Here is a 25187-nt window from a genome sequence, read left to right as displayed (position 1 = left end):
TGTAAGAAAATGTTTCGGTGCATCAATACCAGTGCTCCTATTCGAACCATTCGAATAGATATCAGGATTCGAATCAAACCAGGATATGGCTTATTCGAAGCTATTCGAATTCGATCCGTTCGAATCGAATAGGAGCACTGGTCTGTACTTGTTAACGAACTTGAGAAAACGGTAGGGTCCACAAAACACCTATGCACTTCAAATATATATAAAAAAAAAAAAAAAAAAAAGCAAAGCACGTGCAGCACAATAGACACAACCCTGTTATGGAGGGGACTAAAGATTCTTACAATGAAACACTCAAGATGCTCTGTCGTAAAGAATAGTTGAGGTAGCTTGCTGCTGGTAAAGAAGAGATTACGAAAAAAAAAAAAAAAAAAAAAAAAAAAAAAGAGGGGAAAAAAGAAGAAACAGAAAAAAAACTACAAAGAAAATGAAAATAAAAATAAAAATAAAAAAAGAGAATGAAAATGAAAATGAAAGAACCAACAGCTAAGCACGCACAGCACAATAGACACAACCCCGCCAAGGAGGGGACTAAAGATTCTTACAATGAAACACTCAAGATGCTCTGTCGTAGAGAATAATTGAGGCAGCTTGCTGCTGATCCAGAAGAGAATAAGAAAAAAAAAGAGGGGAAAAAGAAGAGACAGAAAAAAAACTACAAAGAAAATGAAAATAAAAATAAAAATAAAAAAAGAGAATGAAAATGAAAGAACCAACAGCTAAGCACGCACAGCACAATAGACACAACCCCGCTATGGAGAGGACTAAAGATTCCTACAAGGAAGCACTTGAAGTGCTCGGTCGTAAAGAATGATTGAGGCGGCCTTGCTGCTGAAGTTTCAATTAAAAAAAAAAAAAAAAAAAAAAAAAAACTGAAAGCGCTCCTGCAGGCGTTCTGAAAAGAGATGGCATGATTTGCATCCAGCTAAAAGCTTGTTTAAACGTAACTGAGATTAGTTATAATGGATGACTAGCATGTGCACATAAAGACAACACATGTATTTATCGATGTTTACCTTTGCTTCACTTGAGCAGAGAGGTGCGAAGGCTCCATGATGATTGTGGATGTGAATGAAATTATATTCTGGTTGTGTCGTTCGAGCGTAGCTTTAATCAAGTGATATAACCAGGTTCGTCATAGGCTCGTCACCAACTTGTGTGGCTTATGTGCATTGCACTAACGCTCACTGACAGGCTGGGACCAAACTTGGTCAACATCGTACAAACGGCGAGGAAATGGTCCTTTTTTTTTTTTCTAAGTCGAAATATGCCGCTAGATGTTGACCCCCCCCCAAAATCTTAAGTTTGATCCCAGCCTGTCAGTGAGCGTTAGTGCAATGCACATAAGCCACACAGGCTGGTGACGAGCCTACACTGACAAGCTAGATCCGAACTTGAGATTTTAGGGTATACTACTCAGCCATTGGGCTTAGGGTCAGGTGATTCTCAGAGGAGAGAGAGCACATGACTTGCAGTTAGAGGACTTTGCAAGTACGGAGAATGGTTACGTGGCTTTTGGACAGATGATATTTACAAGACCGCAGTACTTTAACCTCTCCTAAGTTGGTGCAATGACGAGACTTTATAGCTTTCATTGACGGAACGCGGTTTGATCCCAGGACTGGGAATTTTTCTAGTAGATTAATCTATTTGGCAGCCACCTGACTTCATACACTTAGATGCCAGCTGGGCTGCCAAGTATTGTTTTGCAAATCTAGTTTGAAAAGGTTGATTGGCCACACACTACACCTTATTGCATTCATCATATAATTACAAATATTAGTGTTTGTCAGAAAGAGTAAAACCCGTATGAATAAGTTACACTTCAATGCCTGTTAGCGGCTTCGGATGGAAATGAGTGACTTTACTTACAGCACCAAGGTATCAACATGTCCATAAAGAAACACTCCGTTATAATTATTTTTATTTTTATTTCCACAGGAGGAGCAGTGTGTACGGGACCGTGCAAATAATTCTTTTTATGAGGGTGCTCTATGGCAGCTGGGCTGCCAAAGAGAGTTTTCAAAACTGATCATATTTGGTAATGGCTGCCAAATAGATTAGCAAATATTTTTTTCTAAACAATGTGGCGAGAGTAAACTACTTTTTTTTTTTTTTTTTTTTTTTTCTTTCTTTCTTTCTTTCTTTCTAGGAAGGTTGGATGAATGTTGGGAACTCAGCATTGAAGGCTTTAACAGTTTTAAAAAGACAAATGTTAATTTTTATTTTATTTATTTATTTATCTTTTAAAATCGTTCTTGAGACACTGTAACTCTTTCAAAGTTGGTCTGAAGGAACTTTTTCTATTTAGTACCTTGCGATCGCTGGCCTGGGCAAAATGATGGTTGACCAACAATGTTATTTTTACTTCACCTGAAAGAGGCCGCTTTTACGAACCTGCACTGTTGTGCCTTTGTACTAAATAAATGTCGGGTACTAGACGTAAACCTCAGTTTTGTTGTCCAAATGTCCTCAATAGTAATAATTATAATAATAATAATAACAATAATAGTAACAACATTAAAATCGGATACCCCCAACTACTAGCTGATTCATATAATATTTTCTGCTTGATTCTTTTTAATTGCTACTTTAAATAGAGCTTGTTTAACGCGTGGCCCAAGGAGAAACGTAGGAAAAGCCTTTGAAAAAATCCTGCTCAACATTATTGAGGCGATAATCCGTTGGTGTCTCACCAGGTGCCTCACTTGTAAACTCAGAGTCAAAGTTGGACACATCTGTCGCTGATGAAATTTTTGGTATAAACGGAGGTCGGATACGCTTGTGATAAACATCATCAAAGTTTACATTGCGAAAGTACGCATGCGCCTTGATCTCTTCTGCATCTGTTAGCCCTGATCCCAAGCGGAGACTTGGGACCTTGACAAGTAACTGCATTGTGAATAAAACAATTAAAGAAAGAAATTAGTCATTTACCAACAGGCCTCTGGAATGGAACTTCAGAGTACGTAAATAAAGACAAGTAGGTACCGATTGTAACAACGCTTGTTCATGACGTCCAAACCCTGGGGGATAAGTTGGTTCATCCTCCAGGATCGAGTCATAGATGTCATCTTCTTCCTCGCCTGAGAACGGTGCCCTTCTCAGCATCATCTCATACATCAGCACTCCAAAGGCCCACCAATCCACAGCGCGGTCATACGGTTGTTCTTCCAAGATTTCGGGTGCCATGAATTCTGGCGTACCGCAAATAGTCCTTGTCGTTGCACCATAAGGCATGTTTTCTTTGCATAACCCATAATCTGCAATCTTGATATGTCCATCTACAGTCAACAAAATGTTGTCTAGTTTAAGGTCACTAAATTGACGAAAAAGATAATAAGATAAAATTAATATATAGGATTTCTCATAGAGTCACATATCAAAGAGTCTCGTGTTCTTACCGGTATATAATATCATTTTGGTGGAAATATTGCAAAGCCAATAAAACCTCGCATCCATAAAATTTAGCCCGCTGTTCACCAAACCGCTTATCCTTCTGGATGTGCATCATAAGATCCCCTCCGCGGACATATTCCATCACAAAATAGAGTCGAGTCTCAGTTTGGAAGCAAGAATGCAGTGTTGTCAAGAAAGGGTGACGCTCCTTGTTTGCAACCTGATATATTCTCTTTTCTGATCGAGCGCTAGAAAAAGAGAATTTTAAAAGAATCATCAATAAAATAATATATAATCGAACAAGTAGCATCATCAGCACATTTCGGTCAGCTTTGTACATAAAATATTCACCTTTCAACTTCATCTTGTTTAACGATTGACTCCTTCTTTAGGACCTTGATGGCATAGAGCTCTGCCCCCTTCTTGTCTTCCGCTAACATCACCTTTCCAAAGTTCCCTTTGCCAAGTACAGCCAAAAAATGGAAGTCATCCAGTCCATACTTGCGTGTGGGTTTCGGAGGCTGCTTGTTCACGATCTTCAGTGTGGGCATGTGGGCCGTAGGCATGACTAACGGCCTCTGCTCCTGATGATGAGATGCGACAGGCGGTGTCTTCTGTTGTTTCTTTTCTTGTTCAAGACGATATTGCTCCAAACGCGCTTGCTCATTGCGGAACTTGTCTTCTGGGTGAGTGTATTTCTCCTGAGTAGGGGGCTGAGGTCTCTCTTTTTCAAGCTGTTGCTTCTGCTTAAATTGTTGTCCTTGCAATTGAAGTTGCTGTTGTAAAAGAGCATTTTTCTGTTGCTGTATTTGATGCTGTTCATAATAACGTTGTTGTTCCAACTTCCGCATCTGCTGTTCATAATCGTGCTGCTGTTGCTTCTGCTGCTGCTGCTGCTGTTGTTGATGCTTCTGTAATTGTTGCTGTTGCTGCAACTGCAGCTGTTGTTGTTGATAGTGTTGGTAGTGCTGGTGATGCTGTAACTGGAGTTGTTGCATCTGATGTTGAAGTCTCTGCTGATTAACATCCGTGTCGGAAGAGCTATAGTCTGGACGACTGTCCGGTCTTGTCGGAAGCGGAGGACGCCCCCCCTGCGGGATTGGGGGTGCAGGCCTAAGGGATGATACGTTGTTATCAAGGAAAACAGAGTCATATGAAGGTGGTTTGGATGCCTTGGTAGAAGCTGGGGCAACACGTGCATTTTGGGTGCGTCGCCTGATTTCCTCCATCAATTTGTTTGCTGTTTCGGCTGGCATTCCGCAATGGTTAGGGACAAGGTCGCTGCAGCCCTCATGAGCTACGACAGGACATTCTATTGAGTGCCAACAGGACAAAGGGTTGGTGGGTTGGACGAAGGTACATTAAAGATAACTATCTTTGCCTCTTTTGGTTACACGTTGATAATTACAATACCAGAGCATTTCTTGTGCCGGCGACCGAACGTAAGCATATGCCCACAATGAGAGCACCAAGTTGGCGAAAGATTGGTGAAGGTTTCGAAACGGTGAGGAATACGGTGATTGAGCTTGGCTTCATCAGGATCTTCAGTACTCTTGGAGGAAATGCATTTAATAAAAACTTTCTCAGCACATTTTTGATGGCAAGTAAACTTGCAGTCTAGCGTTTAAAAGAGCATGTAAGTAAAAAACCTTACACTATGTCACCTTTAAAGTGGTGCGCCTGCGTTATTTAAAAAATAAATAAATAAATAAATAAAAAGGATTACCTTCGCACTGTGCACCCTTGCCAGTAAACAGTTCTGCACAGAGAGCACAACACATAATTTGGAAAAACTTTTGGGATACAAACTTGTGTCCTTGAACTTCTGTGATCTCTCCTTTACGTTTTCGAACTGCGCCTTGGCGTCCCAGTTTGGATGGACGCTTCCTGATAGCAACATCCTTCACTATTGCAAACAAAGATTGGTCAATATATGTCCTGAGGAAGCTATACAACTGTATAAAGTCATTACATCCAGTATCTCTTACCAAAGTTGAATTTCAAGCTGATCTGCCCAATGGGCTCAAGATCCCACCACGCCTCAACACCTTCAACGCCATTGATAGGGTTGTCTCCTAGAGGTCCAGTTCCTGGTCGAATAGTCGGTGGCCTGCTCCCCAATTCCTGAGCATTAGCTGCCACCCATGCAGCATCATTATCAGCTTCCACTTTTTTTCGACGGAGTTCTTCTATGAGATCAGATATCTTTAGCCAGAACATCCCGATAGGTACAGGTGTTTGGTCTGGTTTATCAAAAACGGTGATTTCAATCTCGCTTGCTTTTGTAACAGGTACCTCAAAATCCTCGTTCCACCGAATGCCGTGCGGGGTATTACGAGCCATCCTTGTTTTTGCACGAGGAGCTCCATCGATTTTGATACAAGCCATAGATTCTGCCGTTTTTGAGTTGCGTGTGGGTGCGTTGTTTTGATGTTTGAGCCCACTGATACGAACATAAAGTGTTCCAGTCATCGGTCGCCTCAGGGCTGTACCAGGGGTATTTGTGATATCGTCCTCTATGGGATGAATGAATGGAATAGGTTAAATTGATTGAGCTGTAGCTATCTTGTATGAGTAAAAAAAAAAAAAAAAAAAAAAAAAAAAAAGGGTAGTATAGGTATACCTTGGCCAGGGATGTAAAGTCCTTGGTACTTTTGAAGTGCACGCTTTAGCAAAACAACCCTCTCACTGCTCTCAGCATTACCGTCCTTTGCAGACATCCCCAATTGCTCTAACCTCTCAGAAGCAATCTTGACCTTCTTCTCAATGTCCAGCTTGTAGGCCAACTCGCGTAATTTATAAGTAACTTTTTTTGTAGTGATGGGGGTCGGTGCCTTCAACAGATCTATTGGTGTTGCATGGTCACAACACGAGAGCATTAGTTCGATATAGCGTAAAAGAATCCTTCCCATTGTCCATCGCACTGATTTATGGAAGGATTGCCGGTTCTTTGGATGATCGCCGACAAGAGTCAGTGGTTGTTTCACAGCCAAATGCAAGGCATTCAAATGCAGAGTTGTTGATAGGCTTTCATTTCTGATGGGTGCTTTGACCAAGAGACAATATCGTATGACATGCAGGTCCATAGCCTACTCCATTTCTAAAAGATAAAGGTACAGAAATTAATGAAACTTTGTTTTGCTTACCAACTGTCGAAAGTGGTTTATGAGAGATGAAGTCATCAGGATACTGTGAGATTGAAGTTGATGGCTTTCTGTAATGCATTGCACGGTTATCAGCATATGATCGCGCTTGGTGCTCGAGCCCAGCCTTCATCATGGGTGGGGCGTTTTCAAGACTAGGAAGGGTAATTGGGATCTGTGTCCGAGGCACTCTTGGTGAATTCTCCTGCTTCTTGAGTTGGAGTTTATCAAACTCATTTTGAAAATAGTTGATGCGCTGCTGTGACTCTGCCAATGTGGCATCGCATGCTGCTTTAGCAACTTCAGATTGCTGAAAGTCGCGCAATTTCATAGTGGCTGCCTTGATCTCTTTCTCTTTTTGGAGACGCTTCCGCAAATCCTCCAGCTTTTGCTCGTCATCCATTTCCTGCAGGGAAGAGTATCGAGAGAAATATGCATTAAAATGTATCAAAAGGTTGTTCTCTTGCCAGCGGGTGGAATCGAGAATGTTGTAGCCGCTATGAGCATAGCATTTCGAATTACCATGTGCTTTCTGTCTTGCTCCATATTAGAAAGTTTGTATTAAGTGTGTGGTCAGGTGGTTAAGGGCGAGCACGGAGGAATTGCAACTCAGACGTTGGTCAATGGTGTCTGTGGCGATGTAGCGTGAGAGTCTTTCGAATTAAGACGTAGCTAAGAGGGGTGATGGTGAGAAAGATTGGAGAAGGAAGAGAAGACAAAATAACTGATACAGCAAATGAGCTTGAAAATAAAAAAAGCTGTTCCATTGCGATGAAAATTACCTGCACAGACAGATGGCGGAGCATGGTGGATGGGCCTGGATTTATCACATGACTCCTGTTACTCATAACTTTGTGCTCTTTCTTCCCTTCTTCTAACCAAATAGATCTTCAAAAAAAAAAAAAAACTCATTTCAGATTTCCTCCATGTCTTGCACGCATTGTAGGGTACTCTACTCTGTATTACAGCTGCTTCCAAAGGCGACTCGGAACAATGCATTTCATGGAAGATTCCTTTTGTCCCACACTGCCCCTTCAGGTGTGAGGTTCTATCCTAGAGATATTTGCCTAGTCTACCCAAACACAGCCACCAGGGCTTTCTTTTCATCCTTGTCCACCACCTTGAATCGATCAAAGCCTCATACCATATCCTCGCGATCAACACAAACATCGTCATTAGCATCGTTATTGGACCAACCTCACAGCTCTGTGTTGTGTGACGGTACAATTCATATCAATACTCCACCGGTACAAGACGTGGAAAAGACTACGCTACGACTCATGAGGGATTATATCCAGCGAACGCCGCACCCGCCTCCAACTGAATATATCACCTTATCCTTCTATCAGTTTCGTCCGATTGATGAGGCTGATGTGTTTAAGATTCAATACTATTTCCTAACAGATCTGCGTCCCATGGATGTTGTTGGCAGAATCTACGTTTCCAGCGAGGGAATCAATGCACAGATCAGTTGTCCCAAGAATCGGGTCGAGGAATTCAAAACGTATTATGCCACACATTGGCCAATTTTTAACAAAATTCGGTTTAATCCTGCCATGTCTGAGGGCAAGGCATTCAAAAAGTTGCATGTTCGAGCTAAAAAACAGGTACAGGATAGCCTTTTTTTTTTTTTAAAAAAAAAAAAAAAAAAAAAAAAAAAAAAAAAAAACAGGAAAGGGATGCAATCTCAAAGCATGGATGATATGCGATGAAAAAACGTGTGTTTGAATAGCTTGCTGACTTTGGATCCTATCTAAACTCGCCAGCTCGTATCCGATGGCATTGACAATAGCACGTTCGATCTGAATAACGAGCCTACATATCTTACACCAGAAGAGTGGCACAAAGAATTATCATCTCTATCGGAGCCTCCTATTTTGATCGACATGAGGAACCATTATGAAAGGTAGCACATGCTCTTCACTTTTTATGATGCAGTCTCTGAAATATATCGGATCCGAATTGATCCCTCCTTCCTTTTGTCTTTAGCGCCATTGGTCATTTTGAGAATGCTATTCGACCGGATGTTACTACTTTCAAGGAAAACATTGAAGCCATGTTTGAGATCTGCAAGGGTAAAGAAGACCAGGATATTTACATGTACTGCACTGGAGGCATTCGTTGCACACGTTCAGGAGCATTGCTTAAATCGAAAGGGTTTAGCTCTGTCAAGATGCTGCAAGGAGGCGTTACTGCATATGGTCGTTATATTCAAGAACAACGTGGTGATGCAAAGGAAAAGGCTGATCCATCTACTTCAACAAAGGATGCCAAAGTCCACTCTATCTATAAGGGAAAGAACTTTACCTTTGATAAACGTCTAGGCGAACCTATTACAGAGGATGTGATCGCCAAATGCCATACATGTGGTGCTCCTTGTGACCTTTACTTGAATTGCTCCAACATGGCATGCAACCTATTGATGATCTCTTGCCCTTCCTGTCTGCAAAAGCATGAGGGTACATGTGGTTCTCAATCGTGTGTGGACATGGTCAAAGAGCTGAATGAAAAGCAGAAGCAGATCCAAAAGGATCATCCAGGTCTTATAGGCATGAAAGCACGGCCTGGTATCAAGCCCTACCATGAACATCGCCTTCGCGTTAGGCCATTGACGGTTTTAGAGATGAGAAAGAACGAAGTACTTTCGTGACTCAAGCGCTAAAGTGGTGATAGAGACAGCAAGGTTGAGCTCACCATTAAATATATATACTCTGGATATAGAGTTTCTTTCCAGCATAATAGACTATAGATATACATAAACCTTAATACACGTACAAGCATGAGACTTTAGAGTTGGGGTTGCTATGCTCGCTGTAGATCTCTAGAATACCTAGTGGTCCCAAGAGCTTTAAGGACTGGGTAACTGAGAAGACAATGTTGTCGTTAACTTTCAAGGAAGGTTATATACATATTCTTGTACCCACTAAAAAAAAAAAAAAAAAAAAAAAAAAAAAAAAGAACTTTAAAATTATCGAAACAATCAAAACGGCGAGATAGTCTACATGCATTTAATGTCGACTGAACTTTGATCTGTTACTCCTTCTCGTTTCTGTATGTGTGCCTCAACTTTTCAGAGATAATGAAGTCCAATCAGAGTATACATGTGGGTGTGTATATACATTTATGTATATGGATGCATATTATAATTCATTAAAGGGTTTTGTCGTGTAGTTGAAAAGAAAAAAAAAAAAAAGAAAAGAAAAAAAGAGTAGTCCCAGTCCGTTATGTTTTCATTATAGTGCTTTAAAGCGGCGTTCTGTGTAAGAAAGAAAAAAAGTGGGTGATTCATGGAGTTTGTTTTATTTGATTGCGTGATGAGCCGGAACAAAGTAATATATCTGTATGTATATATATTTATATATATATAATACATATCAATATGTAGAAGAAATTCTATGGTCGTAGAATAAAGAAGCTTCGAGTACATGTGTATACGTGTGATGGACATTGCGGGTCCTTTGATCTTCCCTGTAGCTTAACTACTGTACTAGCTCATTATAAATAATAATAATAATAATAAAAAAAGAGGGTCCCTCTTACGTTGTTTGATGTTTTGCTATGCCCCTGGAATATGCAGGAACGTTCATTTCTGGGGAAAAGTCCCACTGTCTTATTCTGCGCCATCGGTTATTTAGTCACAACTGTTCTGTAGATGGGTTTACTTCTGAGATTATCGGTTGTGGAGATTCAGGCTTTAAATTTTTTTTTTTTTTTTTTTTTTTTTTGAACCAATCCTCAGTCGAATTTAGACAATACATAAATGTACTTCGATTGAATCAAATGTTTAATTATTACTGTAGGACAATGAAATATATTCCCGACAAAAGCTTCTTTTGTTCGTCATTGACCATGTTCCCAAGCACGTTTCCGGCACGTTTCTTTTCCTTGAAAACAATGACCGCTGGGACTATGAATATGTACGTATAAGTATATAAGCTGCAATGGTACTGTATATATATTTATAATATATATATATAATATATATAAAATCTGTTCCCGTTAATCTTGTTGTTTCTATCCTTTATTTTTCTGTTTCTCTTCCCTTCCTGCTCCTTTGCTTGGAAAAAGAAAACAAAAAAGAGATTGTTCCGTGGACAGAGAATTGTCTTGTTAAAAAAAAAAAAAAAAAAAAAAAAAAAAAGAAACTCTCTATTATATATATAAAATATATATAAAATATTGTATGACAATATTATTAAAAAAAAAAAGGTGGACAACAGTGGTCATCTGCGAGAGGATATCAGTTCATTAATATAAAAATATAAACACATTTTTAGTCCAATTGCATTAACACACTGCATCCTTTCGTCCTCTTGATGCGGAAAATTTAAACCTTTTGTTGCATTGCTGCATGAGGAAAGTTTGTGTATTTGAACTATGAAGAGAGGAGAAGGATTACAAGTCTATACAGTAGTCAATACACATGTTTACTGATCGACCTCTTGGTTGCACAAAAAAAAAAACAATAAATAAATAAAATAAAATAAAATAAAACAACATAGAATAAAATAAAACAAAACCACCCAAATGAAGCAAAGGGAAGAGGAGGCATCCTTTGGATGTGCTTTCATTATCCACTTCAATCTTGTTCCTTTGGCATAAAAGTAACACCCCACAAATCATCTGCACAGACACAAGGATGGGCTTGTTTACAACACTTCAGTCAGATGATGTAAACAAAAAAGATTACGGGGAATGAAAGAGAGACACCAGGGGGGTGAGTAATCCATCACTTTTCTTAACGACCCTTGCAGGGTAAAAAAAAAAAGGTCCCTTTTTTTTTTTTTTTTTTTTTTTACATGTTAGCAAACAGTAAAACAGCATTACATCACCTTCTCTAGCGTAAATCAAGGCAAAAACAATTACCGGCAAGTCAAGTGTCCTGATATTTGTACCTGACTCTTCTACAAACCATGGTGGATTTATTTTTTATATATCTTTCTCCTTTGACTGACTCTGCTTTGATAAAAAGCAGTGGAATAGAAAAAGGCACAGTTTGCTCACCACTTTGCTCTTTGTACACCTGGCTGATATAACCTGATCGAAAAAAAACTATAACGTACTTACAGAACCATTGACTCAATTTTGCATCATTCTATATACACCTACAAAGAGAGGCCAGCTCAATCTAAAAAAAAAAAAAAAAAAAAAAATTCGATTGGCATGTATGTATGAATATGACAAAAGAACGAGAGAAGATGAGTATATTTTATTTTATTCTATTTTGTTAATGGTTTGTCCTGCTCATCTTGCTCTTACTTTTTTTTTTTTTTTTTTTTTTTTTTTTTGGTTCTCAATTCCCCCGCAGCTCTCGGTTTATAAAACCAAAACCTCACTATCATTTTTATAATTTCTTGCGAATTACGCCAACAGTCGTGACTTCTGCGCCATTCGGCACATTTTCCTGTTCTCCCGCAAAAAAACCTTTTTTTTTTTTTTTTTTTTTTTTTTTCAATTGGCTCAGTATATGAACACAAACATGTCTTTCCCATGTTGGTCATGGGGTCAGCAAACAAGAAAAATTAAAAAACCACGCAAACACAAACGCAGAGAGAAGACAAAGAACAGAGGCAGAGCAGATAAAAATGAAAAACTGGAGGTTACACAAACCCCTCTCCCCCACTCATTGATGGAAGAGAGAAGAGAACTTGGGAGTGTAAAAGATATGACAATAATATTTGACTTGTTCAGAGATCAGAGAAGGATGGTTTTTTTTTTTTTTTTTTTGCTGCTATCATCATTTTATTCATTGTCATGTACGTTTAATATACAAATATGATATTATAAATATATATATACTATATATGCATCAACATTAACATCAACATCAACATCAACATCAACAAGACTAATGTTGCCATAGTTAATTCAATATAGAGCTAGCTAAGCTCAACATGTTCTTCCACGCTAGACCCTTGGACTTGCATAGACTACAAGTATATACGTATATATTTATAATATATATATATATATACATAATATGTATTATAGATTGATTTATTTATACTCTATTAAAGGTGTACATGCAGCATCAGATGAATGTGTGAAAAAGTGAATAGGCATCCAACTGTTCATAGACTAGTCTACATGTAGTAATCTAGACGCAAGACGCGCTTTCGCGCAAAACGTTCAAAGCTGCAGAATAATGTAATGTATATATATATCTATATATTTTTATTTATTTATTACATCTGTCGTCCACGTTCAGGTAGTTTGTCTCCTTATTGAATCCTTTCCTTTCCTTTCCTTTCCTATCCTTGAACTTGAAGATGACATATGTTAGTTTTGTCTATGCATCTTGGGTATGGATTTGGAAATCAAGACCATTCCCGATCTAGCTACTTTCAAGGTACGACGACTTTGACATTGTTGATGTTTCTTCTGGACCTATTGTCTTCAAGGGCTTTGTTTACTCAATCGGGACTCAAGAATTTTCTGATGAAGCTATGCCGTTTTTCATTCTCCATCGTTCATTTGTGGTTCGTCTGCATGGAAAAAAAGTATCCGATCCCTTTAATTTTTTTTTTTTTTTTTTTTTTTTTTTTTTCTCTACATCCATCCTAGAATTTTCCAACAAGAGTGCGAACCTTTCGATTATTTCTTTTCTTTAGTATCATATACTTTTCAGCAAATGATGACTTCTTTGATCATTTCCATTAGTAATGTGAAAACATATTTAGTGCTTGATCTAGTGGATGTTACAGCATATATATATACGATATACACATCTGTCGTCAGTTCGATTGGTGCTATATGGTATATACATTTGACATTGGTCATCGTCTTTTTAATTTATACTAGATCCTGGCCCATCCTTTGTTTCCTTTGATCTTAAAAAAATTGGCGAAGCAAAACGTAAAAATAGGAAAAGTCCGTTACCGTAAAAGTTGAGCGATCCTTTTCAGTGGTCATTAGCTTTTGGCGGGTTAGATAACCTCTTGGCTTTCGCCCAACCTTCTTCAACCTGACTTAACCCAGTTGTCCGAAAGGATAAAATAAAAAAATAAAAAAATAAAAAAAAATAAAAAGTAAAAGACAAAAAAGAACATTCAGTATAAGGAAGGAGCCAGAACAACTTCTGATTGGGGTACCTGAAAAAAAAAAAAAAAAAAAAAAAAAAAAAAGAAAGGAAAAAAGAAAATAGAAAAGAGCGAAAGTAAAAAGTTGGGTATTATGCCTGAAAGGCGTGACAATTCTCGTTTATAGTTTTCGTTTGGGGCCTAGAGTACTAGACCAGTAAATCAAAGCTTTGGAAAGGAAGGCCGTTGAGCATTCAGAAAAGGTCCCTTCGCTTCTCTTCCCTTTCTTTCCTTGCTTCTTTGTCGGTTGTGTATGTAAATGTACATGTGTCAGGACGGAGTTGTCGGCCAGAATGATGGACCGTTCTTTTGAACAGCCCTCGGGTATTTCAGGATTTCAGTTCAGCCTCGGCAGTAAGACAAATTAAGGTAGGCTAATTCAGAAACAGATCCAAAAGAGGGGGATCCAGGGTGCAACACAAGAACACGGACTTGTGGACTTTTGTGGAATGGAATCCTTTAAAGTACATGCGCTCTTTTTTTTTTTTTTTTTTTTTTTTTTTTTCTTTTGACACAAACGGGGTCGATGCCGAGGCTGATATACAGACAAAGCTGAAATTGCAACTTTTTTTTTCTAATCCTTTACCCTTTTGAGACACAAGGCATGTCGTTTTTATGTAAATATTAACAGAAGATGGATGGTATATGCATGTTTATATCATTAACTGCAGTTAAGGTGATGAGGTATTCAGAAGAAGGAAAAAAAAAAAAAAAAAAAAAAAAAATGGAGGGAAACTCCACGTTTTCTTTTCTTTCACCGACTGGACTTGCATTCTGGTTTGCTCAGTGATAGATACTAAATATTATCATTACTTTGTCATCACAGTATGGCTCTTTTCTTTTCTTTTTTATTTTATTATATATATATTTATATTATAAATGAATCCTTCTCCCCCTTGGAGTTCTAAGGCTTATTATTGCTTATATATATATATATATATATATATATGTATAAGAACAAGGGTTTTAGAGAGATGGATATGGACAACAGGAGAACCCTTTCCCTTGGCTCTCAGAGATGACGTTTAGAAACTTGAAGTCTGGAAATAGGACAAGAGAGTCCAGGATAGCTATTTGGACTATGTAAACTAATGTTGAACAGTTGTCTGGAGGCAGAGATGGATGATTTAAATATCTAAATGTATAATATATATATACTTTTATTATGATATCTATCTATCTATCTATGTATATATATATCTATGTATCTATCAACTGTCTATATATTTATGTATGATTAATGCTAGAAAGTAAAAAAAAAAAAAAAAAAAAAAAGTATGTGTAAAAGACTACATCATTGAGGATGAAGAAAGATGATGGATGCTCTTTATGGTTATGACTATAACGATGTAATGGCAATGTGGAAAAGAGAGAAGAGATCATTGATTTTAATACTCCGTTTCCACGTTTTATGTTGTAAGCTAAGCTATAATTTGTATTACCGAGTGAGTATTAAATGATGCTACCTGAGTGTGTAATCGAGCCGATTATTTAGTTGAGATGTATTAATGTAATATGTTGAGGGTGTCTACAGCGATATTGATACGGATCAGGTTGCTGGGATTTATTTATTTGTATTCGAATTCATTCACAGCCAGGAGCGAACAAGTGAAGAAAAGTAAAGGAGAGTAAAGGAAAGTAAAGAAGAGTAGAATAAAGTAAGGTAAGGAAAGGTAAAGTAAAGTAAAGTAAAGCAAAGTAAAGTAAAGTGGTTATTTGCATATATATATATATATATATTATATTATAGATATGAATATGAGTATGAATATGAATATGAATGAATAAACAAGTAGATGTGTATACAATGAATACAGATGTATATAATACAAATATAATAAGACTTGTCTACGCAGACATCTAGGGTTTTCTTTTTAGAATGATGAGCCCTAACACAAAAAGAGTCTCTCACATATTTTAGGTATACACACAAGACACAAGACACAAGACACAAGAAAACTGTTTTATTTTTTTATGGTCTAGTTTTATTTTTTATTTTTTATTTTTTATTTTTTATTCTTTATTTTATTTTTCATCCGCACTCATCTCATCGCACTTTCTCAGACTCAGGAACCAGTCTGCTCATCACTTTCAAAAACGTCTGAAATCTATAAAACTCTACTCTTCCCCCACCTTTCTCTTGCTTTTTTCTTTTTCTTTTTCTTTTCTTCTTCTTCTTCTTCTCTCTCTTGCTCTGCTTTTGCTCTTGCTTATATATTCTTACATTCTTATTTCTTTTCTGGTTTTTATTTCTCTGCATTTCATATCTCCAAACAACATTCAACTCTCTCTCTCTCTCTCTCTCTTTCTCTCTTCCTCTCAACGGCTGTAGTATATTCACTCTTCTCTTCTTTCTTTCCATTTTTACACAACCTCCTCTTCCTCCTCCTCCCCCTCCTCCCCCTCCTCCTCCTTTTCCATAATCAAATCAATCCATTGGATTGAACATACAAAGATTCCAGATGCTCACTACTACCATCTCCATCACACAACCCTCAATCCAGGGACCCATCATGCACTTTCAGTCTTCACGTCCCTCCAGCCCTCCTTCTCCCAGCTCTTTCTTCCGTCCCACACATAAGCCTCGTCGCTCGATCTCTAGTTTCGACTCTCGTCAGTCTATAGAACAGGACGGGGATGATTCTCCCATGAACAGACCCTCACTCCACCAGATCCTTCGCAACCAAGGACGCGGTCAATATACTCTCGACAACTTTGCTGCCTTTCTTCAATCCCAATTCTGCTACGAAAACCTTGCATTCTGGCTTGCCTCCAGACAATATAGGGTAAGAACAACGGAGTAATAATAATAATGATAAAAAAAAAAAAAAAAAAAAAAAAAACGTCATTTCGTCTATCAACTTTATCATTCTTTACAAATCGGACTTTTTTTTTTTTTTTTTTTTTTTTAAAAAAATATTTTTTCCTAACCTGTTCATCCGTTTTTATCTTTTAAATAGCTTTGCGCCCAATCACTTTACTTGTCGGTACATCAGTCTGTACCTCAATTCGATCTCACAGTAGAGTCCGCAAAGTATTTGAATCCATCCCAGGCACGCGCGTTCTCGGATCTGCAGTTGAAAATGCGTGCTATCCTGGATGCTTTTGTCTTGCCAAGCAGTCCTCATGAACTCAACTTGTCAGACGCGACCCGCTGCAGTCTTTTGAGGGCCGTTGCCGAGGGTAATTACCATCCTCAGGTGTTTGAGCAAGCACGCGAATCCATTATGGATCTGATGAAATGCTCAAGTTACCCCCTGTTTATCGAAGGCATCGCTGCCAAGCGTGCTTCAAGCGCAAGCTCTGCTCGATCTCAATCAGACTCTGAAAAACCCTCACATGATCATGACAACCCTTCCTGGCGCCACAAGGCCAAACATTCTTTCAAGCTTGTCTCCAAGATGTTGAAGCGAAGTCCTTAAAACCACAAAAAAACTTTCGCTTCCTTTTTATTTAGCATACCCTATTATTTCATTCCTTCTCACTTGTAACTCTTTCATTCTTTTCTTTTCTTTTCTTGTTTGTTGCTTTTTTCATTTTTCGCGTGTTCTTGTTTTTCATTTTGCTTTTTCCACTGTACTATATAGACGTTTAGTTAATGTTTGAGAAGAAGAAAAAAAAAAAGAAAAAAAAAGAAAAAAAAAAAGTCTTACTACTTGTAAATATATATATAAAATAGTTGATGACCAAACCATTATTCATGTCCCTTTTTTTTTTTTTTTTTTGTATGAGAAATGATTGGACAATTGTTGCTTCAAGTGAAAAAAGAAAAGTAAAAAGGCACTTCATTGTTCATCCGAGAAAAAGATACATGTTTTTTTTATTTTTTTTTTTATTGTCCAATCGTGCATTGTGAGACATGGGAAAAAAAAAAATAGACACACATGTGAGCGAGTGGCCGTTATCGAATGAGCAACACTGGACAAGCTAGGGTTGTCTCGCTCTGTTTTTTATCCGTATCGAACTTCTTTTTCTTTTTCTTTTTTCCTTTTTTCCCTTCCCTTCCTTTCCCTTCTCTTTCCTTTCCTTTCCTTTCCTTTCCTTTCCTTTATCCACATTCTTCCTTTTGAGTTAAGAACTGTGCAATTTTTTTTTTTTAATTATATAAAAGATCAAATCGTATTTCCCCTTAATTAGTGAGGAATATATGACATCAATGTACAATTTTCATCGCATTTACTAAAAATGATTTTTTACACCCTTTGAATGTTACAGGCAATTTTTGATACGCACACACATTACACACACAGAGCAGAGTACGACCTTTTCCGATCTAAAAAAAACAAACAACAATCATTCAACTTCATCCATTTCTCTTCCCCACTCCTCTCCTTTCACCATGAACTTTGGAACTGTTGCCCGTCGCGCTTATTCGACCTCCAGAGTATGTTTTTTTTTTTTTTTATTTTTTTTTTTCCTTCTTTCTCTTTCTCTCTCTCTTTTCTCTCTCTCTCTCTCACATTCATTCTTCCACACATTCTTTCTTGCACGTTCCTGATGTCATCATCCATCTACGAAAATCAACCGGAAGAATCAAATCTTGAACATTTTTGATCAACCTTTCCATTTTTCTTTCTTCATCCCAACGAAATGATCTCCTTGCTCATATTCTTTTTTTTTTTCCCCCTTGCTGTTGTTCACTCTCATCGATCATCATTGTTGATACGTGATATGGGATAATGTTTGATCTAACATGTTATATCAAAAATAGGCTGCCATCCCTCCCACCATTGGCTCCACCAAGGCTATTGGTTCCCCTAAGGATTCTGCTCGCGTAAGTATTCATCAGAACAGTTCAAGTTGCACTTTTTTTTTATTTATTTATTTATTTATTTTTTTTATTAATTAAATATAAAAGATGAAAGAAAAAAAAAAAAAAAATACAGCAAACGTGACAAGGATGCTTTTTACTATTAATGATTGTTTTATCTAACGCGCGTCTCATTATTATTATTATTATTAACTTGTATTTTTTTTTTTTTTTAATTAAATCAGATGGCCAAGGTTGTTAACTTCTACAAAGGTCTTCCTAATGGCCCTGCCCCTGCCTCTCGTTCCTCCGGTTACCAGGCCCGCTACTTCGATGGCAAGAACTCGTCCATGACCCCTGTCTTCCAGACCATTGCCGCCGTCTTTGCCTTGTCTTACACCATTGACTATCAGTTCCATTTGAGTAAGCTTTTTTTATTTTTTATTTTTTATTTTTTCTACAAGTCGATGCTTCATATGATGATAATTATAGTTAGGGACATCAGAATATATGATGTTGATTTAACTGGGAAAGATAGTAATTTTATCTGATAACAAAAGCTCGACAAAATTCATTTGTTGAGATACGAGAAATGAGAAATGAGAAAAAAAAAAAACGGAAAGTAGTGATTTTAACATTCTTTACCTTTTTTTTTTTTTTTTAAAAAAAAAAAAAAAAAAAAAAAAAAAAACCATCTCTAATAGAGCACCACAAGAACGTTGCCCACCATTAAATGTGCTCTGGAAAATAAAAAAAAAGAAAAAAGGATAAAAAAAAAAAAAAAGAAAAAAGAATAAATATAACAAAACAATACAGGATGGCAGCCTTCTAATGTCTTTTCTACTTGTACACCAACTGGATTGACAGTAGTGAACGATAAAATAAAGCAAAAGAGTAAACAGAATGGAATATCAGGAGGAAAAAAAAGAACTCTGATCCAAAGCAAGGACATTTTTTTTCTTTTCTTTTCTTTTCTTTTCTTTTCCTTTCCTTTCCTTCTTCGCTCTCAAACACATGTAATGGGCAGAGTGCTTACCACAGCTTTTAATAAGCATTTGTTTGCTCTTTCTACACCTGGTGAATGCCAATTGTTTTAATGAATGGATGTCAACTAAAAATGTATATATTTTTTTTTTTTTTTTTTTTTTTTTTTTTTTTAATATATTGTATATATGAAAATTGATTGATGTGTATAGTAAAAATAGTATATATATATGAATCTGTAATGCCATGAAATTGATTGATTGCTATTTTTTTTTTTTTTTTCCTGTTATTGTAATGTCTTGTCCTGAATTGGAAGAAGGAAAAGTAAAGTATCCTTCTTGGATGAAAATCAGCTTTTGTGCATCTTGATCGACTCAAAGGAAGAAAATGGAGCGATTTCTCCTCTACTATGATTATTTTCTTTTTTTTCTTTTTTTCTTTCTTTTTCTTTTTCTTTTTCTTTTTCTTTTTCTTTTTCTTTTTCTTTTTTTTTTTTTTTTTTTTTGTATTGCTGTTCTAAATATTGCTCAGTTGCATCTGCGGTTGAAGTTGTTGATGAAGAAGTGGTGCAGGCGCTAATGCTGGAGATGCGGATGCTGGGGAAGCGCAGGCAGAAACGGCAGCAGGCGATACAGGGACGAGCTGCTGTTGGTGCAACTGGATTTGTTGCTCAATTGTTTGATAGTTATCACTGTTGCGCTTGATAATCTCCACGACTGGGCCAAGCAACCTCACAAACGCGCGCTTGCCCAAGGTTGCACACTTGAGCCTGCCCTGAGCCTTAACAGTGGCTGCACGTGGCATCTCATTCAACAAGGCCAATTCTGAATGCACGCAATAGCGGAAAAAAAATAATAATAACAATAAACATTAGTATTGAAATCAAATGACCTGTCCATTATGCAGATGCAGTGTCCAGGAGGGCGAGATAGTAAAAAAAAAAAAAAAAAAAAAAAAATAATATGATCTTCTTACCTCCAAAATATTGACCAGGTCCCAGGCCAGGCATAGGGAACTCTTTGCCATCCTCACTACACTTTGTCACAGTTGCTTCTCCTGACTCAATAATGAAAAAGTTATCTCCTTGGTCACCTTGACGGACCACAGTCTGGCCATCATCAAAGTAGACTGATTCGAGAGCATCTGCAATCTTGTGACGCTCATAAGGCTCCAACGACACCAGCAAGGGAACAGTCTCGAGGAAGGCTTCATACATACGTCGCTTTCTGGAGGTGTTTTCCATCAGGATTCGTCGGAATGTGATTCTGTCTAATGCCCAGAGAACCACTTCTGATGTGGTTGTCACTGTGGCCGCACGGGGTCCGTTATACATCAGTGCCAACTCTCCAAAACTACCTCCTGGGCCATACTCAAACACCTTCTCGGATGGGTTGCCATTCTTGGCAACAAATACATCCAACGTTCCAGTCTCGACCACATAAAAGTAATCACCAACAGCGCCTTGCTCGATGACGTTTTCTTTGTTCCTGAATCTTTTTTCTGCCATTGCATTCACAACGTCCTCGTGTTGATCCTCATCCAAGTTTTTGAACAAGAAGTTACTGGCGATCGAAAGCTCGATCCGCTTGCGCTGCTCGGGTGTCTTGGAGACCACAATCTTGACATAATTTTGATGACTGGGGACCATGCTCTCGGCGCTTACAGAAGTACGTCTGCCACGCATGTAATTGATGGGCATCGACAATAATGGGCCAGGACCCTCATCATCTTCAGAATCGCTATCTGTGTCGCTATCCATCGAACGATCTGGACTGGATGCAGCAGGGGTAGAGGCATGGTGGACCTTGGGGGAGGTCACTGACAAGGACGGCGGGATCAATGCAGGCAAAAACTGAGGAATCTCTCTGTTTGCTTGGGGAGCGTTGCGAGCTAAATTGAATCAGTATCCGGTACATCGCAGAGAATGTTGCAGATGAGTAAAATAAAAAAATAAAAAAAAAGAGCATCAAAAAGGGTATAAAGATTTATTGTTAGTCAGTTGGCCAATTCAGTCAGCGTAAATATAGAATGGAGGGAAAGGGTCAATGATGCATGTCAGTTCTATTACTCTTTCCCTCCCCTCTCTTTTTTTTTCTTTGCTTGCATTCCGATTCCCTTTATCATGTCGAGTTCCTTTCATCTCTCGGAGAGAGAGGGAAAGAGAAAAGAATGACATATAATCCGATCGGAAAGGAGTGATGAATGATAAATAGAACAATAAACAAAACAAACGAGAGCCAACATGTGCATCTTTTGTCCCTTCTTTCCATCCAGCCCACGAGTTCACTCAGCTCAGCTCAGCTCAGTGCAGGTCGCTCGACATATTAGTAGCCAAATCAAATACATAAAAAAGAAAAAGAAAAAAAAAAAACCAATAAATAATCCCGCCATGACACCATTGAGCCATGAGCCATGAATTAAGAGCCATGAGCCAAAAGGCAAACATATTATACAAACTGTTGAAGGACGCTTGGGTTTGAATGTAAAGTAAATTAAAAAATATTTCAAATCAAAAATAAAAGAAATTTAGCGCACACCCGACCACGTTTTTTTTTTTTTTTTTTTGCAGATATTGTCGGAGAAAAGAGAGCAGGCATGGCAATACACAGTGCATATTGCCATGGGACTCTACCCATGATAAAATGATCCAGGGTATACCGGGCACAAAGAAGGAAGAAGAAGAGAAAAAAAAAAAAAAGCGAGGATTATGGTTGGTGGTTGCTCATCCAAGCTCAGCAAAAAAAAAAAAAAAAAAAAAAAAATGACACCAAAGAGCGAAGAAGAGTGACACACAGAGACAGGCACGCCCAACATGTGGCAAACCAAAATTCGATGGACCATGCACCGCGAAACACAAGAACGATATGCAAGCACAAGGAAAAAAATTGTGAACAGCTGCTGGCAAGCATTCATCGTCTTTAAAATTATATTACAAAATATATTGCGAGAATCACCCTGCAAGTCCCGGCAGATAGGGCGGTGAATGGGTGAATTCTTAAGAACCATTGTTGCTCTTTATCACCTCTGACTTTATCTTTCTGGCGCATTACTCGTGCTCTTATCTTCCTATCAGCAATCCGATCCCTTCTTTTCTTTTTCTCTTTTGGGTAATAGAGCCTCGGCTGATATGGTCGATACATCCATAAATTAAACACATTGATATAAATATATTATACCACAACAGCTTTATATCATCACCAGGAAATTTGAATATCCATGCGGAAACCCAACCGTGGTCTCATGTTTAAGTACCAGACAGACGATGCAAACCCCATGCATACCATGCATACTATGCATACCATTTAGACCATGCATACCATTTAGGCCATGCATACCCAAATCACACAAACAAAAACAAAAAAAAAAACGAAAATGGGGAGGAAGAAACAAAACCATGTCCATTAAAGAAATTGGTTGTAGTTATTGATTGATGCCGAATTCATCCAAGATGGACATAAAGTGTCACTGTTTTCACAATAAGCAATCCCAATGTGGGCGGATGCAGACAAAGCACGTTGGCACGCATGGACATAAACACATGTATATGCTCTATAAATATATGTATATATATTTTTTACCTGCGGTAAGGAATCGGATACGCTGTTCCTCGAGCTTTTGATTGAAATAATTTGCACAGAATTGAAGGACATCCTGAGGCTGGGCAGAGATCACTTTTTGATTAAGGTCATTAAGGATTTCGGCATAAGCTGGTGGCATAGATCGATGTATAGGCGACTGGGATGTTGTCGACGAGGTAAACATGATGATTTCTCTTTGCTGGTATCGTTCGATGAATAGGCTCGAATGGAGGCGAAGAGAGAGGTAATTAAATCGATAAGACCGAGATTAAAAGATGGAATGAGAGAAAGAAGGAAAGAAAAAAGAAAAGAGAGAGAAAGAGAGAGGAAGAGAGTAGTTGGAAGGTGGGGGAAGAAATAAAGAAAAATAAAGAAAATAAAGGATGCGATATCAGAAAGCAGTTAGGGTCGCTGCAAACGAATTTATCCAAAGAAGTAGGAGGAGGAAGAAGGACAAAGAGGTTAGACGAGCAACAACAGCGTACGAATGACAAGGGGAAAGAGTTCAAGAGTGATTGATTGAGATGTAGTGAAAAAGAAGGATGGGGAGTTACTCACAAGCAAGGGAAAGAGAGAGAGAAGGAGAAGGAAAAGGAGAGGGTCAGGTGAATGAGGAATGAAAAGGAATTGAAAAAAAGATTAATGATTGATGGAATGGTGACAATGAAGGAAAGGAAAAGAGGAAGAAGAGAAAGGAGGAGAAAAGGAAAGGGAAAAGGAAAAAGGAAGAAGAAAAAGAAAAAGAGAGGAAGAGAAAGGAAAGAGCTTAAAAACAAAAAGGGACATAAAAAAGGGTGTGCAATAAGAAAAAGTCAAGACAGTCAGGTCAGACAAACAAAAAAAAACGTGCCGTTACAACAAACACAAAAAAGCTGCGAGGGAAAAAAAAACTTGGTGGACTCTTTTATTTTCAGGCAAACATACAACGGCCATTCAAAATAAAAATAAATGCGCAATCAACAAATGATTTATGATTTATATACAGTATATTTTTATACACGAAATTGTTTTTGATAGAGTACATGTTTACATTGACTGTGTATATTTACATTATTGAAAAAAAGTTTAACAAGTCAATCACATCCATCTAACCATTCGTAGGTCATTATCTTACCTTTGCCTTGAACTGAATACATTACAGTTATGACAGACAAACAAAACAAAACAAAACAGTAAGAGTCCAATGAGCTAAAGAGAACGTGGCATAAAAGAAAAAAAAAAAAAAAAAAAAAAAAAAAGAAAACATGGAAGAGAGAAATACGTGTGAATGTGAATGTGAGAAGAGAGGAGAAGAAGCTGTAGACGGAGGCTGAAATGAATGATAAAGACAGAAAGATTGACACCATTGTCTGTTTGTCTGTCTGCAATGTTGCGTTGAATAATGTGTACGATGACGATAGAGAGAGAAAAAAAAAAAAAAAAAAAAAAAAAGAACAATTGTTTAGAGAACGAATGAGATGAGGGAATATCCGCAGACGCTGACTGACTGACCGACTTTGATGAGAAGAGACACACAGATGATTGTGATGTCCATGCGCACATCCTACATCAACCTATTGAAACACATGTATACAGGCCATTCTTTTCGCTCTTTGAAAGACTTGCAACTTGTATTTATACAATAAATATGTAGCATATTTATATCGCTTGTACATGTACTGTATGATAATTATCGATGTATACATATGAATATAGACCAATCGACTATGTATATGTCATGTCCAATGTCATAATGTCATGGATTTGATGGATGTAACAGGTGTGAAGATGAGCAATAATGCATGTATTTATCATGGGTAATAGAATAAGCTGCAAGAATATGCACCACAAAGATAAAAGCCTGACCACCAGATAGACGCACGAGGGAAAATGCATGTATATATATATATATATGTACATGTGTGCATGTGTAGGTTGTAGTAGTTGTAGTTAGAAGTTGCAACAGACAAGGGAACAGGGTTTTTTTTTTTTATATACATGTATATCATGTTGCTTATTCTGATTGTCTACCTATTTACAATGGACGACTCCTGATCATTACTTCTCAATCATTGTCCTGTTTACATAATTTTTATGGTTTGCTGTAACTTTCTCAGGATAAGAAAGCCACGAGGAAGGATCAGCTATTCCGCCCAAGCTGCACGAGAGCAACGTTATTCCTACGCCCAACAGACTAACGAAAAAAGAGTTTGCTGGAGTATGTGATCAATTGGAAGGACATAAAAATATATTCATCCTTGATAGTCAA

The 25187-nt window shown here is 37.8% G+C and overlaps 5 protein-coding genes across 5 annotated transcripts; 3 read left to right on the top strand and 2 right to left on the bottom strand.

Annotated features, from left to right (window-relative positions):
* Positions 1 to 2562: 2562 nt before the first annotated feature.
* Positions 2563 to 7273, bottom strand: BCR41DRAFT_351614 (hypothetical protein). Its single transcript, XM_022023826.1, has 10 exons — positions 7071 to 7273; positions 6552 to 6954; positions 6029 to 6250; positions 5394 to 5921; positions 5132 to 5311; positions 4819 to 5022; positions 3757 to 4717; positions 3411 to 3653; positions 2998 to 3325; positions 2563 to 2898 (listed from the first exon to the last, which is right to left on the bottom strand). Exons 1-10 carry the CDS (start codon positions 7092 to 7094, stop codon positions 2614 to 2616), a joined length of 3378 nt encoding a protein of 1125 aa, XP_021882315.1. The 5' UTR covers positions 7095 to 7273; the 3' UTR covers positions 2563 to 2613.
* A 555-nt stretch (positions 7274 to 7828) lies between these two features.
* BCR41DRAFT_369901 (Rhodanese-like domain-containing protein) lies at positions 7829 to 9198 on the top strand (the record flags this gene model as incomplete). Its single annotated transcript, XM_022026493.1, has 3 exons — positions 7829 to 8155; positions 8315 to 8454; positions 8538 to 9198. 3 exons carry the CDS (start codon positions 7829 to 7831, stop codon positions 9196 to 9198), a joined length of 1128 nt encoding a protein of 375 aa, XP_021882314.1.
* Positions 9199 to 15909: 6711 nt separating this feature from the next.
* On the top strand, positions 15910 to 17248 carry BCR41DRAFT_351609 (RGS domain-containing protein). The gene is made up of 2 exons (XM_022023825.1): positions 15910 to 16413; positions 16588 to 17248. Exons 1-2 carry the CDS (start codon positions 16090 to 16092, stop codon positions 17047 to 17049), a joined length of 786 nt encoding a protein of 261 aa, XP_021882313.1. The 5' UTR covers positions 15910 to 16089; the 3' UTR covers positions 17050 to 17248.
* Positions 17249 to 17623: 375 nt separating this feature from the next.
* On the top strand, positions 17624 to 19151 carry BCR41DRAFT_351606 (mitochondrial F1-F0 ATP synthase subunit F of fungi-domain-containing protein). The gene is made up of 5 exons (XM_022023824.1): positions 17624 to 17697; positions 17843 to 18011; positions 18339 to 18401; positions 18623 to 18800; positions 19082 to 19151. Exons 2-5 carry the CDS (start codon positions 17967 to 17969, stop codon positions 19108 to 19110), a joined length of 315 nt encoding a protein of 104 aa, XP_021882312.1. The 5' UTR covers positions 17624 to 17697; positions 17843 to 17966; the 3' UTR covers positions 19111 to 19151.
* A 726-nt stretch (positions 19152 to 19877) lies between these two features.
* BCR41DRAFT_369898 (cyclic nucleotide-binding-like protein) lies at positions 19878 to 21120 on the bottom strand (the record flags this gene model as incomplete). The annotated part of the gene is made up of 2 exons (XM_022026492.1): positions 19878 to 20185; positions 20337 to 21120. 2 exons carry the CDS (start codon positions 21118 to 21120, stop codon positions 19878 to 19880), a joined length of 1092 nt encoding a protein of 363 aa, XP_021882311.1.
* Positions 21121 to 25187: the final 4067 nt, after the last annotated feature.

Source organism: Lobosporangium transversale, assembly GCF_002105155.1.
Source record: "Lobosporangium transversale strain NRRL 3116 chromosome Unknown BCR41scaffold_14, whole genome shotgun sequence".
NCBI lineage: Eukaryota > Fungi > Mortierellomycota > Mortierellomycetes > Mortierellales > Mortierellaceae > Lobosporangium > Lobosporangium transversale.
Note: the sequence above shows the minus strand (reverse complement) of the source record. Positions and strands in the feature narration are given on the sequence as shown.

Coding starts and splice junctions, on each gene's coding strand:
- BCR41DRAFT_351606 (XM_022023824.1), top strand. CDS start 17,967: ATGAACTTTGGAACTGTTGCCCGTCGCGCTTATTCGACCTCCAGA. Junction 18,012..18,338: donor GCGCTTATTCGACCTCCAGA/GTATGTTTTTTT, acceptor TATCAAAAATAG/GCTGCCATCCCTCCCACCAT. Junction 18,801..19,081: donor TGACTATCAGTTCCATTTGA/GTAAGCTTTTTT, acceptor CATCTCTAATAG/AGCACCACAAGAACGTTGCC.
- BCR41DRAFT_351614 (XM_022023826.1), bottom strand. CDS start 7,094: ATGGAGCAAGACAGAAAGCACATG. Junction 6,955..7,070: donor AGCAAGACAGAAAGCACATG/GTAATTCGAAAT, acceptor TCTTCCCTGCAG/GAAATGGATGACGAGCAAAA. Junction 5,922..6,028: donor ACTTTACATCCCTGGCCAAG/GTATACCTATAC, acceptor TTCATCCCATAG/AGGACGATATCACAAATACC.
- BCR41DRAFT_351609 (XM_022023825.1), top strand. CDS start 16,090: ATGCTCACTACTACCATCTCCATCACACAACCCTCAATCCAGGGACCC. Junction 16,414..16,587: donor TTGCCTCCAGACAATATAGG/GTAAGAACAACG, acceptor TCTTTTAAATAG/CTTTGCGCCCAATCACTTTA.